General features: G+C 44.1%; 1 protein-coding gene across 2 annotated transcripts in view; it reads left to right on the forward strand.

Annotated features, from left to right (window-relative positions):
- Positions 1–17,308, forward strand: part of FER1L6 (fer-1 like family member 6) — a 175,548-nt gene that overhangs the window by 63,603 nt on the left and 94,637 nt on the right. For both annotated transcript variants that reach the window (XM_044928802.2, XM_025265468.3), the window contains 5 exons: positions 497–849; positions 4,664–4,772; positions 5,654–5,837; positions 12,035–12,155; positions 13,740–13,840. In XM_044928802.2, coding sequence (XP_044784737.2) covers positions 497–849; positions 4,664–4,772; positions 5,654–5,837; positions 12,035–12,155; positions 13,740–13,840 — 868 coding nt within the window. The remainder of the gene's footprint in view (positions 1–496; positions 850–4,663; positions 4,773–5,653; positions 5,838–12,034; positions 12,156–13,739; positions 13,841–17,308) is intronic.

Here is a 17,308-nt window from a genome sequence, read left to right on the forward strand (position 1 = left end):
TTCTGTAGTTGCGGTGCATGGGCTTCTCATTGCAGTGGCTTCTCTTGGCTGAGCACAGGCTCTAGGCACATTCTCTTCAGTAGCTATAGCACGTGGGCTTAAAGTTTGTGGTGCATGGGCTCAGTTGTTCTGTGGCATGTGGAATCTTCCCAGACCAGGGATCGAACCAGTGTCCTCTGCATTGCAAGGTGGATTCCTGTCCACTGTATCACCAGGTAAGTCCGGGATGTCCTGTTTTGTTTTGTTTTTTGACCGAGCCTCATGGCATGTGAGATCTCAGTTTCCCAACCAGGGATTGAACCTGGGCCATGGCAGCAAAAGCCCAGAATCCCAACCACTAGGCCACCAGGGAACTCCCCATGATGGGATATTCTGTAAATATTTTCTCTTGTCTTTTCTTTATACTTTACATTTCTAAACAAATGTGTACAACTCTCAGCAAGCAGTAACCAGCTTGAAAGCATAACCAGGCAACTAAAGCTTGGGCTCTTTCTAGGCTTCCTGCCCACGTTTGGACCTGCCTGGATTAACCTGTATGGCTCACCCAGGAACCACAGCCTGATGGATGACTACCAGGAACTGAATGAAGGCTTCGGAGAAGGCGTGTCATACCGGGGCAGGATCTTGGTGGAGATTGCTGTGGAGATCCTCTCGGGAGGGGCACAGGAGTCTAAATTCTCCAAGGCGCTTAAGGAGTTCAAGTTGTCCCCGAAGGACAAAGATGGCAAATCTTCCAAAGGCGTGAGTAAAGACCAGGGTGACAAAACTGACGATGGCAAACCCCAGCAGGCTTCAGACAAAACCAACTCAGCAGAGGTCGAGGTGGAGCCTTTCAACGTGCCCCCAGAGGTAGGTCTGAGCGCTCTTCCACTGAGACTGTGCCTGGAGCCCAGGGCAGAGACAGCATCTGCCGTGGACCCCCAGAGACCCACGGAGGTGTTGCGCCCCCTGCAAAATGTGTGTTGACTCAGCCCTGTATTTCAGGGCTGATCCTCTGCCTTTTCCTGCTCACATCATAGCCATCTGCTCATGTTGCATTCTGTCTGCATCCCCCCCAAACACAGATTCCCATGGACACCAAAGTAAAATAAAATTAAAGCACTCTGGAGGAGCTGTTGGGAGTGGGTGGCTGGGTGATGGACTGAACTCTGTCTGGGGCCTAATTGTGTTTAGCTTTGTTAGCTCAGCATACATTCTGGATGAGATAATGTGGGATGAGGGATGAAGAGGAGGAAGAGTGGGTGACAAGCAGGGACACAAGGAACCAAGACACCTGTTCCCTGGCCCCACGCCTGTGGGGAAGTCACCGCTGGAGGGAATGGTTATCATTGCTTGTGACTCAGCAAACAGCAGAGTAGCATCTTCTGGCCCAGTTCTGTGTTAGGGGTGAGAGGTCTGGGACCCCAAGAGGAACATAAACCGTGACTAAGCTCTCAGTCTTTAAGTTCAGCAATAGTACTTTGTCACTGCAAACGAAAGCATTTTATATTTTGGTGAGTAGATTATAGCTTGATTCTGCCTCTGGGAGGGTGTTTCTTAGGTCAGCCAGACTCTAATTTCAGATGGGGAAGGGATGGGGTGCCTGGTCTCCCAGAGCTGTCCATTCCCGGTAGAGACTAGAACACACAGAAGGATTTTTAGTATGTGGGTCAACTTAGCCTTGGAAGAGCCACTTGATTTTACTGCTGGGATTTAATAAATTTGGCTTCTGCCAGAGTGGATGATCCAAAAGAGAGCAAGGCAGAGACTGCAATGTCTTTTTTGCCCAAATCCATGGAAATCACACAGACATTTATGCCACATTCTAACTGTTAGAAATGAGCCACATGTCCAGCCCACATTGAAACAGGGTTGGGGAATGAATGAGGCTTCACCTTTTAAGGGGAGGCTTTTCCAAGAATTTGTGGACATAACTTTAAACTACCACACTACAGCTTCTGCCTTCCCCAGAGCCTCAGCAGCTCAGAGCTTGCCCTTACTAACATGATAATATCTATTTTTTTGTAGCATCTTCTTGTTTAGCTCTCCAGGTTCCCGCAGCTCTAATTTCCCTTGCTGCAGCCTTGCTGTCATTGTGAATCTGGACAAATGAGGTCCTATAATGCTGGCTTTTTAAACTCATCGTCATCATCACCATCAAAGCCTATCTCCCTTCTGTCAAACCTTGTGTTCATCTTTATTATCTTTTAAATTTATTTTTATTTTTTCTTGGTATATAACTGCTTTACAATGTGTTAGTTTCTGCTGTACAACATCGTGAATCAGTTGTAAGGATACATATATCTCCTCCCTCTCGAGCCTCCCTCCCATTCTTGCCCATCCCACCCCTCTAGGTCATCACAGAGCGCAGAGCTGAGCCCCCTGTGCTCTGCAACTGCTTCCTGCTTGCTAGCTGTTCTGCACATAGTAGTATATATGTCAGTGCTACTCTCTCACTTTGTCTCATCCTCCTTTTCTCCCGTGTCCAGAAGTCCATTCTCTATATCTGCATCTCTATTCCTGCCCTGTGTTCCTTTTTAAATCCTCAGCATTGGTAGGAATAAAAATAGAGCCTGACTGCATGAAATTTATGGTATGGAAGGGGAGATAAGACCTACAAAATAAATGTATAGGAAGTAGAATGTGATAAAGTGCCTTAAGCAGGTAAAGATAAAGTCATATTATCTCCTGGGGTGAGTGCAGTGTAAGGATTAAAATACTGGGCTCCCAAATAAGACAGTTGGGTTTAAGATGTGGCAGTATTGTGCGATGGTTACTGTCCGGTCTCTGGACAAGTATCTGTTTGAGTCTTTGGGCAAGTGATTTAAGCTCCTTAGGAGGTTTATTTCCAATAATAACCTCTACTTCATAGGCTTATAATGATGATTTAATGAATTAATACAACAAAGTGCTTATTAGAAAAGAGCCTGACACATAGTAAGTGCTCAGTTACTAATAATCATGTTTAGTAACTATGAACAGATATCTTACTCTTTCATGAAACTACAGCTTCTCACCTTTAAATGGATAGAATAGAAAGATCCCTCTCATAGGATAGTTACAAGAATTACATGAGATAATACAGGTAAAATTCTTTTTTTTAAACTTTTGTTTATTTAAAGTGAAAAAAATTATTGAGGTATAGTTGATTTACAATACCATGTTATTTTCAGTTGTATACCATAGTGATCCAGAAATTTTGAATGAAAGATAATTGCTTTACAATGTTATGTTGGTCTCTGCCATACATCAACATGAATCAGCCACAGGTATACATGTGTCCCCTTCCTCTTGAACCTTCTCCCACCTCCCACTCCATCCCACCCCTCTAGGTTGTGGAGAGCACCAGTTGAGCTCCCCATGTCCCACTGGCTATCTATTTTACATATGGGAGTGTGTATGTTTCCATGCTACTCTCTCCATATCTGACACACAATAAGAGTTCTGTAAACACTACCATCATCGTTTTTCTAGCTCAGGGCTTCAGGGGAGGCTTCCAGAAGAAGAGGCATTTGGGTTGGACTTTGAAGGGTGGATGGGATTAAGACATGCATTATAACCTGTTGAAATACTTACGGTGACTCCACGTATGGCATTGGCGTGTGTAGGCTTTATCCTAGGTACTGCACATGGGTGATCGCATTCCTGCCCCATGTAGGTCCTGCTGTGATGCTCATTTCACAGACAAGGAACATGACACCTGGATAGCGCACACGGCTTGCCCAGTCAACGGCTAGGAAGCAGCAGAGTTGGGATTTAAAGAGGGGATCACCTGGCCTTGGAACCTGTGGTCCCTCTTCCAGGCTCCGTGGCCTCCATTCCCTTCGGGTCTCTGAGTGATTTTTAACCTCCTCCCAGAGAGTAAACTTGGCCTCAGGAAGGCGTGATAAGGGGCTGGCTTACAGCCAAGGGACACAGTGGCGGCAGGCGGGAGCAGCACGTGCTGTGACTAAGAGTCAGCACCTGGCCCCACCCTGTCCCACACTTTCTGGTCAATAGAAACATTTCCTGCTGATGCCAGCAGCACAGGGGGCTTGTGTGTGAAGAAAGAGTCTCAAAAAGAGAGAAGGGGACTTCCCTGGTAGTCCAGTGCTTAAGACTCTGTGCTCCCAATGCAGGACGCATGGCTTCGATCCCTGATTGGGGAGACCAAGATCCCTCATGGCTGGAAAAAAAGAGAGAGAGAGAGAGAGACAGACAGAGTTAAGAGCTCTTGATTGAATGGGGCTCTTAGCCTCTGAAACTACAGCTGCTGTATTTCCTTCAGTGAACCTTACTGCTGTTTCTGTTGGGCTCAATAAATCCAAGGGTAAAGCCGGAAAGCACGGCATGGAAGCTCCAGCTCATTCAGCCGCCTCACTCAGAAATGTAATGTGTCACCTGGTTTCTGGAACCATCACTCTCTTAACAAGATACATATACCAAGCTTACCTTTAAAATGAAAGCAGATTTGATTGTAAGGTTGAGACTACATCATTGCGAATGGCTGAACTGGGATTTGCAGCGTGTAGGTCCTGGTTCCTGCCAGTCTGATTAGAGTGGAAGTGATGTACGGTATCAGGCTGACACCAAGACTCAGGTTTCTGTAAATCACCCTGGACCAGGTTGGCCTCACTGATTCAGTTTCCTCCTACTATAAAAAGATCCAGGGCCGTCTAATGTACTTTTTTTTTTCTTTCTATAGATTGTACCAGAAAAACATGAGGAATTTTTACTCTTTGGAGCATTTTTCGAAGCTACCATGATAGACCGGAGGATCGGAGATAAACCCATTAGCTTTGAAGTTTCTATTGGTAAGTGCAGACAAGCCCAGTGTCTGGCACATGGCGTGAACTTTATACCTCTTTCTTGAATGAATCAATGCCTTACATGCAGATGGTAGCATTCTGTTGGAGGTTTGCACCTCAGGAAGAAATGAGTAACTCCTTGTCCACTCTAGACTCAATATGTAAGGGATAGATTTGTTTTCACAGTTTTAATTAAATATATATATATTAAAAATAATAAAATATTTTTAAATGCATACCTATGGCTGATTCTTGTTGACGTATGGCAGAAACTAACCCAATATTGTAAAGCAATTATCTTCCAATTAAAAAAAGTTAAAATAGAAAGATTGAGAGTATAGTTTGCATTCAGACAGACTTGGACTACTAATCCTGGTTCCCTGACCCTAGGATCACTTAATTTCTCTTGGTCTTGGTTTCTTCATCTATAAAATGGGAATAGTGATAATTCCTTATGAAGCTATGGCAAGAGTTTAATGAATTAATGCACATGACATGCTATGCGTATAATAGATGCTACTGTTGTAACTCCCAGCAGTCTTCTGGACTGATGTGCACCTGGGAAAACCACTCCAAGAAAGAGCATTCCGTCAGAGAAGGTCTTGATTTACATTTGGGAAGTTTTGGAGCAGAAAAAATGGAGAAGGAATCCAGTTAATCTGTAACTTAAGTCATTTAAAAAAAAAAAAAAAAGACCTTAAGATGGAAGCTGATGATGGCTTTGTATCATTGGTAATCTTATTTCTTTGATCTGACCATCATCCTGCCTTCATACTGAGAGCTTATTACTCTGCCCTGGGAAGACATAAGCTTGGATCCTTTCTGCCAAGCAGCCTGATTCTACTTATTGACATCTGGCCCTTCTCCCCTTGCTACTGGCTCTACAGGTAATTTTGGGAACCTGATTGATGGAGGGTTGCATCACAGGAGTAGGAAGAAGTCGGCAGACTCAGCTGAAGAAGATGCTCTGCCACTGCTGCACGAAGGAGAAGGGGACGCAGCCCATGATGTCGCCATTCCCCTGGTCTCCACCACTCACCCAGAGAAGCCACTCGTGACAGAAGGGAACAGGTAGGAGACACAGCTTCCCTGATGGCTCAGGAAGTAAATGTAATGCAGGAGATGCAGGTTTGATCCCTGGGTTGGGAAGATCCCCTGCAGAAGGGAATGGCAACCCACTCCAGTATTCTTGCCTGGAGAATTTCATGGACAGAGGAGCTTGCTGGGTTACAGTCCAGCGGGTTGCAGAGAGTTGGACACGACTGAAGTGACTGAGCACACACGCACAGAAGCCCCAGGAGGTGAGAGTAGCTAGGATTTCTGACTGTGGAAATGTGACCCATTTCCATGACCGTTTGATTCAGTTCTTCCCTAAAACTAGAAACATTCTGTATCTTAGTTATGGGTGCAAGGTGCAGACTAGACTGACAGGATAACTGCCACTCTCCTGAATTCTCGTGTTGACAACTCTCCAAATGACACATCCAGTTAATTCATTCAAGGACAGAGTGATGACGATGGTTCTTATGACCATATCTGAAGCTCCCTTTATCCTATAACTTTGAAGCATAACAATATAGGAAGGTCAGAAGTTAAAATTTCCATCCAAAATCCTATCAACAGTTTTTATAGTCATTTGAACACAATGTAAATTCAACTTGGTGGAATTATTAATTACATCATTTCTTATCTTATTTTGGACACAAACTGAAGAACTCAGAAATGATTCTTAGCCATGAAAAAAGACCATTTCAGAAAACAACTGGGGCTCCTACATGCACCCTTACCGATCTTTAACCCACATGACATTTCAACATGCAAAGAGAAGTGAAATTATAGAACTTTGTCTTAAAACAGTGATGTCAACCAAGTGGCTTATGAGAAAGGAAAGCCGCACGTAGTGAGAGTCTTCTGTGTTCTGAGCTTTGTTCTAGGAGTAAAAAAAATATGATCTCACGGGATTGTCATAAGAGAAGATTGCTCATTACATGTCAAGGGATTGAAATCACATTGCTAGTTCTCATCAGTCTCTACTTTTCTCAATCTAGACAGTCTCTCTGGGTATGAACCCATGGCTTAGTGACCACTGTTAGAATAACAAGAACTCTCACATCTATTTTCCCAGATGGCCTTCTTCCTGAGTAGCAGATCTAAGCACCTCTACTTGGGGGTCCCCAAGCTAGTCATCAGACTCATTGTCTTCACAGGCAACTTTTCCCCTTTTCCTATCTTTCCCATCTCAGAGACTGGTCCTACCACTCACTGCATTCTCAGCCACAAATTGGAAATCTGTCAATTGTTCTCTTTTCCCTTCCTACCCACATCCAGTCAGTGATGAAGTCTGGTTAATTCTAGTTCTCAAGTGTGTTCCCTACTGCCATTTCTTTAATTTAGTCAATTGGTATCTTTGGCATAAGTTATTTTAAACACGTCTTACTTGGCTTGGACCTGCATCAAGAAAATCACCAAACTATCCATCTGAACTCCCCACTGTCCCAGTTTGACATTATCCACTGGCTACTTGTGGTTTTTAAAAAATAAATAAATAATTAATTTTTGGCAGTGCTGGGTCGTTTGTTGCTGTACACAGGCTTTCTCTAGTTGCAACAAGCAGGCGTTGCTCTCTAGTTGAGGTTCGAGGGCTTCTCGTTGCAGTGGCTTCTCTTGTTGTGGAGTATAGGCTCTAGGGCGTGTGGGCTTCATTAGTTGTGACTCGAAGCTTCTAGAGTGTGGACTCAGTAGTTGTCGCACATGGGCTCAGTTGCCTGGTGGCATGTGATATCTTCCCAGACCAGGGATCAAACCTGTGCCCCCTTCATTGGCAGGCAGATTCCTAACCATTGGACCACCAGGGAAGTCCTGCCTATGCCTTTCAGGATTAATCTCAGGGGCCATATTTTGTTGATTTGATCCCCATCCACTTCTTTACAATAAACTCCAGCCATTCCCCAAATTCCACCAGTCCTCCAGTGCCATTCCCCAGATGAATCCTGCTGTTTGCTCCATGTGGACCTTGGAACACGCTCTTGCCTCTGCCAGGCAATAAGCGCCATCCTCAGAATGGCTAGCTCCCATTACCTTTCAAGAGTAAATTCAAGTTCCCTTCCCTGAATCCCAAGGCTGATTTGGACTTCTCCACTCAGCTCCATCAAACACTGTTCACACTGCATTCACCTGTTTTTATTCGTCTGTCTCTCTATCAGATGGTGAGCAGTCAGAGGGCAAAGGACTGTGTCTTGTTCACCTTTGTATCTGCTCATCTCCGCACCGGGCATGTAGTAGATACTCGTACCTGTTTTTGAATGAGCTAAGGAAGTGCTATAACCGAGTTGGGTCCCAGATACCATGGGGGAAGAGAGTGGGAAGGGGAGGAGGTGAAGAGTTGGCAAAGGTCACAACAAAAGTGACACCCTAAAGAGCGAGGATGAGTTTAAGGATGAAAAGCGATTGTCTGGGACAAAGTAGGAAGGAGTAAGTGAAAATAACCCTGAATGCGTGTCCTCTCATTTCTGAGCATGGCTGCACATTTTCTAAATCCTGTCTCTCCCGTGGACCACCTTCTTTGGGGTCTTTTTTGGCCCCCTGGCAGCCATGCTTGATGGCCCATGCTCCCTTACATGCACCAAAAAGGACCCCAAACTTCCCCATCCTTTAATGGTTTTTCTGTCCAGTGTCAAACCTGAGGACATCACTGAGCAGGGTCTGCAGCTCTGGGAGGCTTTTCTGAGGCTCTCAGTGGTACTCTGCATCCTTCTCTGGGACCAGGCAGTGAAAACATCCCCACCTTGTTAGACTAGCCCATTGCTGATAGTGATGGTAATATCAGGAGATGTAGTATGGGAAGGGTTTAAAGGAGATGAGAGCGCTACAGAATCCTTCAGTGGGCCGCACATCAGTACTAACTGGCTCACTCAAAGGGACCAAAATAAGTCATGCTGATGTTTGGGGGTTTTCTGTATATCCTGTCACTATATTGAAGCTCTATCCACATAGTGGTAAGCCAAGAATGGCAGCATCTGAATTAGAAGGTTTTATAATAGAATATACCCCAACACACTTGGGTATGCCCACACACACATATGCCTATGCACTCACAGTGTCCACACCCATGAGCACACATACACACATGTACAAACACACACGTACAACTTATTTGTCTGTTGCCGCCATTTAAATACCACCTTATAAGGAGTGGTTTAGCCTGACACTTGAAACATCACCTTGGGTTTGCTCTGGGCTTTCCAGTTTTCTAAAGCATGTGCATTTACATATAATTTACATATGGGGCTGGAGTGCAAGAATGAGACTGGAGCACAAGCCCAGAGTCAGATTACCGTTTGATTCTCAGGGTTCCAGGCCTACCCTTGCCCAGAGTCACAAGGCTGATGGCACATCAGGGCAGCCGTTCAAACTGTTAGACTTCTCTTCCTGTTGGCAACGTGGTACCCTCCCATCTGCTGCTCTCCATCTGCATGGTCATTTGCCTGAGAAAAATACCACATCCTGAGCCCTGTAGATCCAGTAAGATCTGGAGGACCTGGGAGCCAAAGACACAGAGGCTCTGAACACCGCTAGCACAAAATCATCCAGAGCGAAGAAACCCTGGGACAGAGCACAACATCGAGTAGGAATTTATTTAGTTGCAGGATTCTCAGTGCCATAATCTATTTTTAATTTTTATTTGAGTATAATTACTTTGCCTGGAGACTCCCATGGACAGAGAAGCCTGGTGGGCTACAGTCCATGGGTTGCAGAGAGTTGGACATGAGAAGGCAATGGCACCCCACTCCAGTACTCTTGCCTGGAAAATTCCATGGATGGAGGAGCCTGGTAGGCTGCAGTCCATGGGATTGCTAAGAGTTGGACACGACTGAGCGACTTCACTTTCACTTTTCACTTTCATGCATTGGAGGAGGAAATGGCAACCCACTCCAGTGTTCTTGCCTGGAGAATCCCAGGGACAGCGGGGCCTGGTGGGCTGCCATCTATGGGGTCGCACAGAGTCGGACACAACTGAAGTGACTTAGCAGAAGCGACTTCACACACACGTAGTTGCTTTACAATGTTGGGTTAGTTTCTTCCATGTAGAAAAGTAAATTAGTTATACATATACATATATCTTCTCCTTTTAGGATTTCCTTCCCACTCTGCTCAATGTGATGTGGCAGCCTGGATGAGACAGGGGTTGGGGGGTGAATGGATCCATGTATATGTGTGACTGAGTCCCTTCACTGTCCATGTGAAACTATCACAACTTTGTTAATCGCTTTGTGCTAAGTTATTTCAGTTGTGTCCAACTCCTTGCAGCTCTATGGACTGTGGCCTCCAGGCTCCTCTGTCCGTGCAACTCTGCAGGCAAGAATACTGGAGTGGGTTGCCATGCCCTCCTCCAGGGGATCTTCCGACCCAGGGATTGAATCCTTGTCTCTTACATCTCCTGCATTGGCAGGCGGGTTCTCTACCACTAGTGCCGCCAATACAAAATAAAAAGTTCAAAAGGGAAAATAAAGATTTCTTTCCCACTTATGTCATCACAGAGCACTGAGTAGAGTTCCCTGTGCTATTCGGTAAGTTCTGATCAATTACCTATTTTGTACATAATAGTGTATATATGTCAGTCCCAGTCTCCCGATTCATCCCACCCCCACTTCCCTCATCAGTATCCAGGAGTTTGTTCTCTATGCTTGTGTCTCTATTTCTGCTTTGCAAATACGTTCATCTCTGTCAATTCTAGACTCCACATATGAGCCCTATTATACGACATTTGTTTTTCTCAGTGCCATCATTTTTAACAAGATAAAGGGAAGAGCAGTTTCTGACCTTCCTTATTTGCTAAGTTTTATTTTGTTCCCCTGCTGTAATCGTAACCTCAGTTTCTGCCAAGGACTTATTTGGCTTCTCTTCTGAATGGTTGCCTGCTTGTTTGTTTTCTGCAGAACAGACCATGGAGCATCTTTGCTAACTTTACGGCCTCTAGAAGAAACTTAGGTTGGAGAGCTAAAAGAACAACCATGCGTTCTTTCAGGCTGAAATCCTCTGTAGCTTTTGGAATGGAAACAAAGCTCTCTCTTTCACTTTCCCTCCACCCCAACCTCTAGAAGCTCATGACTCCTAACACTGTCCACATTTATTAGGGCCCCTGTCCAACCAATGCACATGACAAGAAATGTGCTCTTGCCTGCATTCCATGTTTCTCTTCACACCCAGATGTTTGTGGGAAAATTTCAGGGGGCTGGGGGCAGAACTAGGTAAGAATATAGCTGTCATTAGGCAGAGAACTTCAACCTTAGGCTATATCTCTCCCATCTTACCTGCTTCCACATCCACATCCTTGGGAACTGAATTCTCCCAGTTAGTCCCTTCTTTTCTGTCTTCAGTCTCATCCTCTGAACTATCTTTTTCTCACCATCATTTAAGCATATCCAACCATCACCATCAACCATTCTCTTTGGCTCCATGTCTCCCCTTCCAGCTACTTTGCCATCTCTCTGGTCCTTTCTTAGTGAAATGGGTCACCGATCAATATATTATTGGCACCAATGCCCAGCAACAACAAACATTGGATGGATGGATGGATGGATGGATGGCAGCCATGGAATGTTGGAGTTGAGTTTGAAGCACATGACTTCATCCTCATTAATATTATTGGAGAAGGCAATGGCACCCCACTCCCCTACTCTTGCCTGGAAAATCCCATGGGTGGAGGAGCCTGGTAGGCTGCAGTCCATGAGGTCGCTAAGAGTCGGACACGACTGAGCGACTTCACTTTCACTTTCATGCATTGGAGAAGGAAATGGCAACTCGCTCCAGTGTTCTTGCCTGGAGAATCCCAGGGACGGTGAAGCGATTTCAGTTTATAAAATACATTCACCTTTGTTATCTCAGTGGATCCTTACACAGTCAGTTCTTAGAATATAGAATTAAAGGGAAAGGAAAATGTTAGTTTTTCTCCCTTCTCTCAATTAGAAAGAGAATTTTGCCTTGAAGAGACCTTGCCAATTAACTCCTGCCTTCTGGTGATCATTCTAAGCTTTGCCCTGGGTCAGAGTGGTAGCCGTTACTACCTCTTCATTGTAGCCATATGGCTGTTCATTGCTTAGTGTTCATGGGTCCCCAGATAGAGGCTAAGGATGGAATTACTAGTGTGACTATTTTGTTACCATCCTTTCCCCAGTCCACCCAGGATGTGTGAAAGATGAACATGTGACTGGAATTGCCTGAAAAACACTGGTGGCCAACTAACTTCCAGACCTAATGTGTTTTCCCAGGAATTACAACTATTTGCCATTTGAGGCCAAGAAGCCCTGTGTCTACTTCGTCAGTTCTTGGGGAGACCAGACGTTTAGGCTGCATTGGTCCAACATGCTGGAGAAGATGGCAGACCTCCTGGTAGGTGACTCTGATGGGTGATGGATTCAAATATTGGGAAGCTGGTAGGCAAAGGGAATCTTTTCCCACCCAGAAGAGGGTCTTGGCCTCAGTTTAAATACCAAAGAATTGAGGCCTCTGCATTTGGATGACACATGGCTCCTGCCATGTGAACCCAGGGAAACGAGAATACATTTTGAAAAATTCCTCACCTTTAAATCAAGCTCTCCAAATTCAAATCCCTGCTCTGCTTCTACCTGTTATAGCACCTAGTATGATCCTTGCTAAGTCATTTCAGTCATGTTCGACTCTTTGTGACCCTGTGGACTGTAACCCACCAGGCTTCTCTGTCCATGGGATTCTCCAGGCAAGAATACTGGAGTGGGTTGCCATGCCTTCCTCCAGGGGATCTTCCCAACCCAGGGTTAGAACTCGCCTCTCTTAAGTCTCCTGCATTGGCAGGTGGGCTCTTTACCACTAGCGCCACCTGGAAGGCCCATAGAACCTAAGGATAGACCATTTTCCTCATCTCCAAAGGTCAGGGGATGGACAGCATTCTCACAAAATTGACAGATCTTAACTTCAACTAGTATAAAATCCTAAGTCTACCAATGCATGAAAGTGAAAAGTGAAAGGGAAGTTGCTCAGTCGTGTCTGACTCTTAGTGACCTCATAGACTGCAGCCTACCAGGCTCCTCCAGTCCATGGGATTCTCCAGGCAAGAGTATTGGAGTGGGTTGCCATTGCCTTCTCTGAACAAAGTAGATAATTCCCTCCAAAGTCAAGCCCTGCCACCTCTCTGGTCCTGTCTCTCACAAGCTCCTCCTCCTTACTTTATTCCAAGCACAGTGGTCTCCTTTCAAGTGTCTCAAAGAAACCAAGCTCCTTTGTGCCTCCTAGCCACCTCCATGCTCTTCCCTCTGCCTGGGCTGCTTTTCCTCATCATGTTTCTCCAAGGAAGCCCAGTCAGCCTCCATAGCTCAGGTTCGAGCACTTCCTCAGAGACGCTTTTTGACGTTTCCTCTTACCCTCTCCCATCATATCTTGTTCTTTTCCTTCAGAATTATTTGAGGAATTGAATGTGTGAAAGTATTCAAAACAGTGTGCATGCGTGCTCAGTTGCTAAGTCATGTCCAACTCTTTGCGACCCCATGGACTGTAGCCCATCAGACTCCTCTGTCCATGGGATTCTCCAGGCAAGAATACTGAAATGGGTTGCCATTTCCTCCTCCAGAGATCTTCCTGGCCCAGGGATCAAACTCCTGTCTCCTGCATTGGCAGGTAGATTCTTTACCTACTGAGCCACCTGGGAAGCCCATTTAAAATAGTACCTATGTGCAATAAATGTACGCTGTCCCACCCAAGCCCCCGGGGGTAAATAAAACCAGGGAACATGCTGCTTTGACATCTTGCACCTTCCCTTTGTGATTCCTCTCACATATCCCTTTGCAGCTCACATAACTCACGGACAGTGTCATCTCTTGCCTCTTTCCTTTTCAAAACAGAATATGAGCTGAATATAATTTCTGTGAATGTTAGAATCAGTGTCTCCACAACAGTTTCATTCCCATCTCTCATCCTTCCACCTCCGTGGTTTGTTTTCAGGAAGAAGGTATAGAGGAAGTAAAAGAACTGATTAAGATTTCAGAGGAAGCCCCAGAAGAGAAAATGAAGATGGTGCTCAGTGACTTTATCAGTCAAAGCAGGTACTGGAGGGACAGCTGGTGTCTGGGCAGCTGAGCTGTACTTACCTTAGAAAATAGTCAATTTTACATGCAGTCAAATGAACATTGAGTTGTGTTACATCCATCTTATTTTGTTCAGTAATTTAGCTGCTGTGGGCTCACTATTGCTTTCTGAAACTTTACTAAAACATAAAGCAAAGAGAAAAAAAAAAAGGAAAAGGGAAGAAAAGAAAGACTTACTGCAGAGATTCTTTTTGAAACAAGAAAATTGCTAGCAGTGTTAAGTGTCTGGCATGCTTCTTTGCATTTGGTAGGTACTCAGCAACTATTTGGGCTTCCCAGGTGGCACTAGTAAGAAAGAATCCACCTGCCAATGCAGGAGACTTAAGAGATGTGGGTTCATAACCTGGCTCAGGAAGGTTCCTTAGAGGAGGGCATGGCAACTCACTTCAGTTATGGTTGCCTGGAAAATCCCATGGACAGAGGGGCCTGGTGGGCTAGTTCAGAGAGCTGGACACGACTGAAGCACGTTAGCACACATGCAACAACTATTTGGCAGTTGGCTGGTGGTGGTGGTGATTTAGTTGTTAAGTTGTACTTGAATTTTGTGACCCTATAGACGACAGCCCATCAGGCTCCTCTGTCCATGGGATTTCTCAGGCAAGAATCCTAGAGTGGGTTGCCATTTCCTTCTCCAGGGGATCTTCCTGACCCAGAGATTGAACCTGCATCTCCTGCACTGCAAGTGGATACTTTACTGCTGACCAACCAGGGATTCCCAGTTAGATGGATAAATTGTATCAAATGCTACTTAACAGAAGTTTTTGTACACCACATTAATAAGCACCAATTAATGACTCTTACTCCAGGAGGTAGACAATATAATAAAAAAATAAGTAGGGTATGTTAGTTACCAATTGCAGAGTAACAAATAACCCTCGAATTTAAGTGACTAAAACATATTTATTATTTCATGGTTTCTTAGGTCAAGAATGTAGATGTGGCTTAGTTGGGTCCTCTGCTCAGAACCTATCCTAGGCTGCACTCAAGGCATTGACTAAGGCTACAGTTACCTCGGAGCTCATCTGGGAAGGACTCACTTCCCAGATCACTCACGTGGTCATTTGCAGCATTCAGTTCTTTATAAACTGTTGGATTGAGGAGGATTGAGAACTGCAGCTCCCTGCTAGCTGTTGTTTGGAGGTCATCCTCAATTCCTTGCCATATGGGCCTCTCCATGCTACCTCTCACAATGTGGCAACTGACTTCATCAGAGTGTGTGAGACAGAAGAGTCAGAGAAGACATGCCAGTAAGCTGGACATCATGGTCTTTTATTATCTAATCTTGGATGTGACAGCCCATCAGTCTTGATGGGTTCTGTCAGAAACCAATCCCTGGGACTAATGTATATTCAAAGGGGAGGAATCATATGATGGCAAGAACAGCAGGAGGCGGGGATCATGGGGGCCATCTTAGAGGCTGCCTCCCTTAAAGGAAACACCTTGGATTAACTCTTGAAATGAATCAGTCAATACTCGAGCAACAGTGAGAATTTGTCATCATAGAATAAATGGAAAAGGAGTGACATTTCATTTGATGGGAAAAACAAAAACAAAAACAAATAGACAGCAGATAGCTAAATTCCTGTGTTCTGCTTTGCAAGTTTTGTCTTTCCTAATCTCTCAACTACCCGAGCATTTTTACTTTTTTTAAAAAAGGAAGAAAGTGGAGAAATAAATATGTGTTTTTTCTATCTTTATTTTTCTTCTGTTTTTCACAGAAGCAATATGAATCAGTGCTACTCCTGCTGTGAGCTAAGTGCCACCTGCAATTCCCTTGAAGTATCTTTTAAAAGCTTCATGATCATTTTTAGAAATTGTGGGCAAATTAATAGCTGGAAAATTTTTCTTTACTAGGAGGTTGCTTGATGTGATAATCATTCCTTTCTTTTCTGCAAGTTTTAAACCAACTGAAAAATATACATGACCGTCAGACAGAGATCAGACATTTGTTTTCTATTTGGTAAATAGGGATTTAAGAAAGCAGTTTGGACCTGAGGTCAAGGAGGCTTTGTGGTTCCCCCCAACCTGGTGGCAGTTGAGCAGCTTGACTTTGGGGCTTCCCCCTAGAAGGACCAGACCACCTGCCATGTGGAAGTGAGGAGCCTGCCCAGAGCCCACAGTTGGCTGGGTCTAAAAGATGAAGAATGATCAGAGTCAGGAGCCAAAGTCATCTACCCCCATTCTGAGGGGGAAATAAGCTATTTCTCCCCCTGTGTGGAAGGGAGAGAGATTAGAAGTGTTCATCATGTTTCTTAGAGCTGATCCATCCTGGGAGTGGAACGGATTCCTTCTGCCTCTAGGAAAGAAAGGTAGACATGTGACAAGACGCCTTCCTCAAAATAGAATCCTTTTATTCTTCTTAAAAACTAAGAGAAAATGCAATGACTAGTAGGCCCAAAGAGAATCTCTGGCGAAGCTTCAACTTCCACTAGGCAGAGCTTCTGTGTGGGACCCCAAGCTGGGAGGTTTGGCATCTTACCCCCGTTTTGTTCCTTTGTAACTGATTCTTTTCATCACAAAAGTACTACAGGCTCATCTCACAACGACAAGAAAACGCAGGAATGGGTAGGGTAAAAATGGTCTCAGTTCTCTCTTCAATCCCACTCAGAGAGCAGAGTTTGATTGGTCTTTCTGGTTTTTTTTCCTGTGCATTTGCAAACATACACATTCATAAGAATGCTCTATTTCTTTACAAATATTGCACTTTGTTCAGCAGCTTTCTTTTTCACTCAACAGTGTATCACCAGCATCTTTCTACAGTGGTAACTAATGGTTGACCCCACTGTTTAGTCATGTGATATGTATCATGCAGTATTTAACTAGCCCCTGATATTTTTGTTCTGATTTATTTTGCTACTATAAATGGTGCTACAATAAGCATTACTGTATAAACATCTTTTTTTGCAAGAACTTTCAGTTATTTTTAAAGGATAGAATTCTAGTATAATTTTTGGATCAAATTATATGGACATTTATATATTGATAAGTGCTGTCAAATTACCTCCTAAACATTATAATAATTAACACTCTCCTATCGTAATAGAAGAGAGTGACTTTTTCCTCTCGAATATTTTCAATCTTGAATACTATCCAGTTTTTAATAAGTGAAAATGGCATCAATTTTAATTTGCATTTAAATTATTGCTGATGAGGGCAATATCTTATTTTCCCACGTTTAAAGCCATTTCTAGTTCATTGCACTCATAACCTTTTTCTACTGAGCACATTTTAAACTTCATCTCTCAAAGTGTTACTGTTCAGTCCTTTGTATATTTTAAAAAATATGAGGACATAGCCCAGTTTTGAAACTAAAGTATTTGCTTGACATACAACTTTTTAGGAATCTTTGGGTGTGTGTTAAATTTGTAAAATAAAGGAATTGAAAAAAACTGCATTATTTTGGGTTTGCGCTTACGAACTTGTATC

Source organism: Bubalus bubalis, chromosome 15 (genome assembly GCF_019923935.1).
Source record: "Bubalus bubalis isolate 160015118507 breed Murrah chromosome 15, NDDB_SH_1, whole genome shotgun sequence".
Taxonomy (NCBI): domain Eukaryota; kingdom Metazoa; phylum Chordata; class Mammalia; order Artiodactyla; family Bovidae; genus Bubalus; species Bubalus bubalis.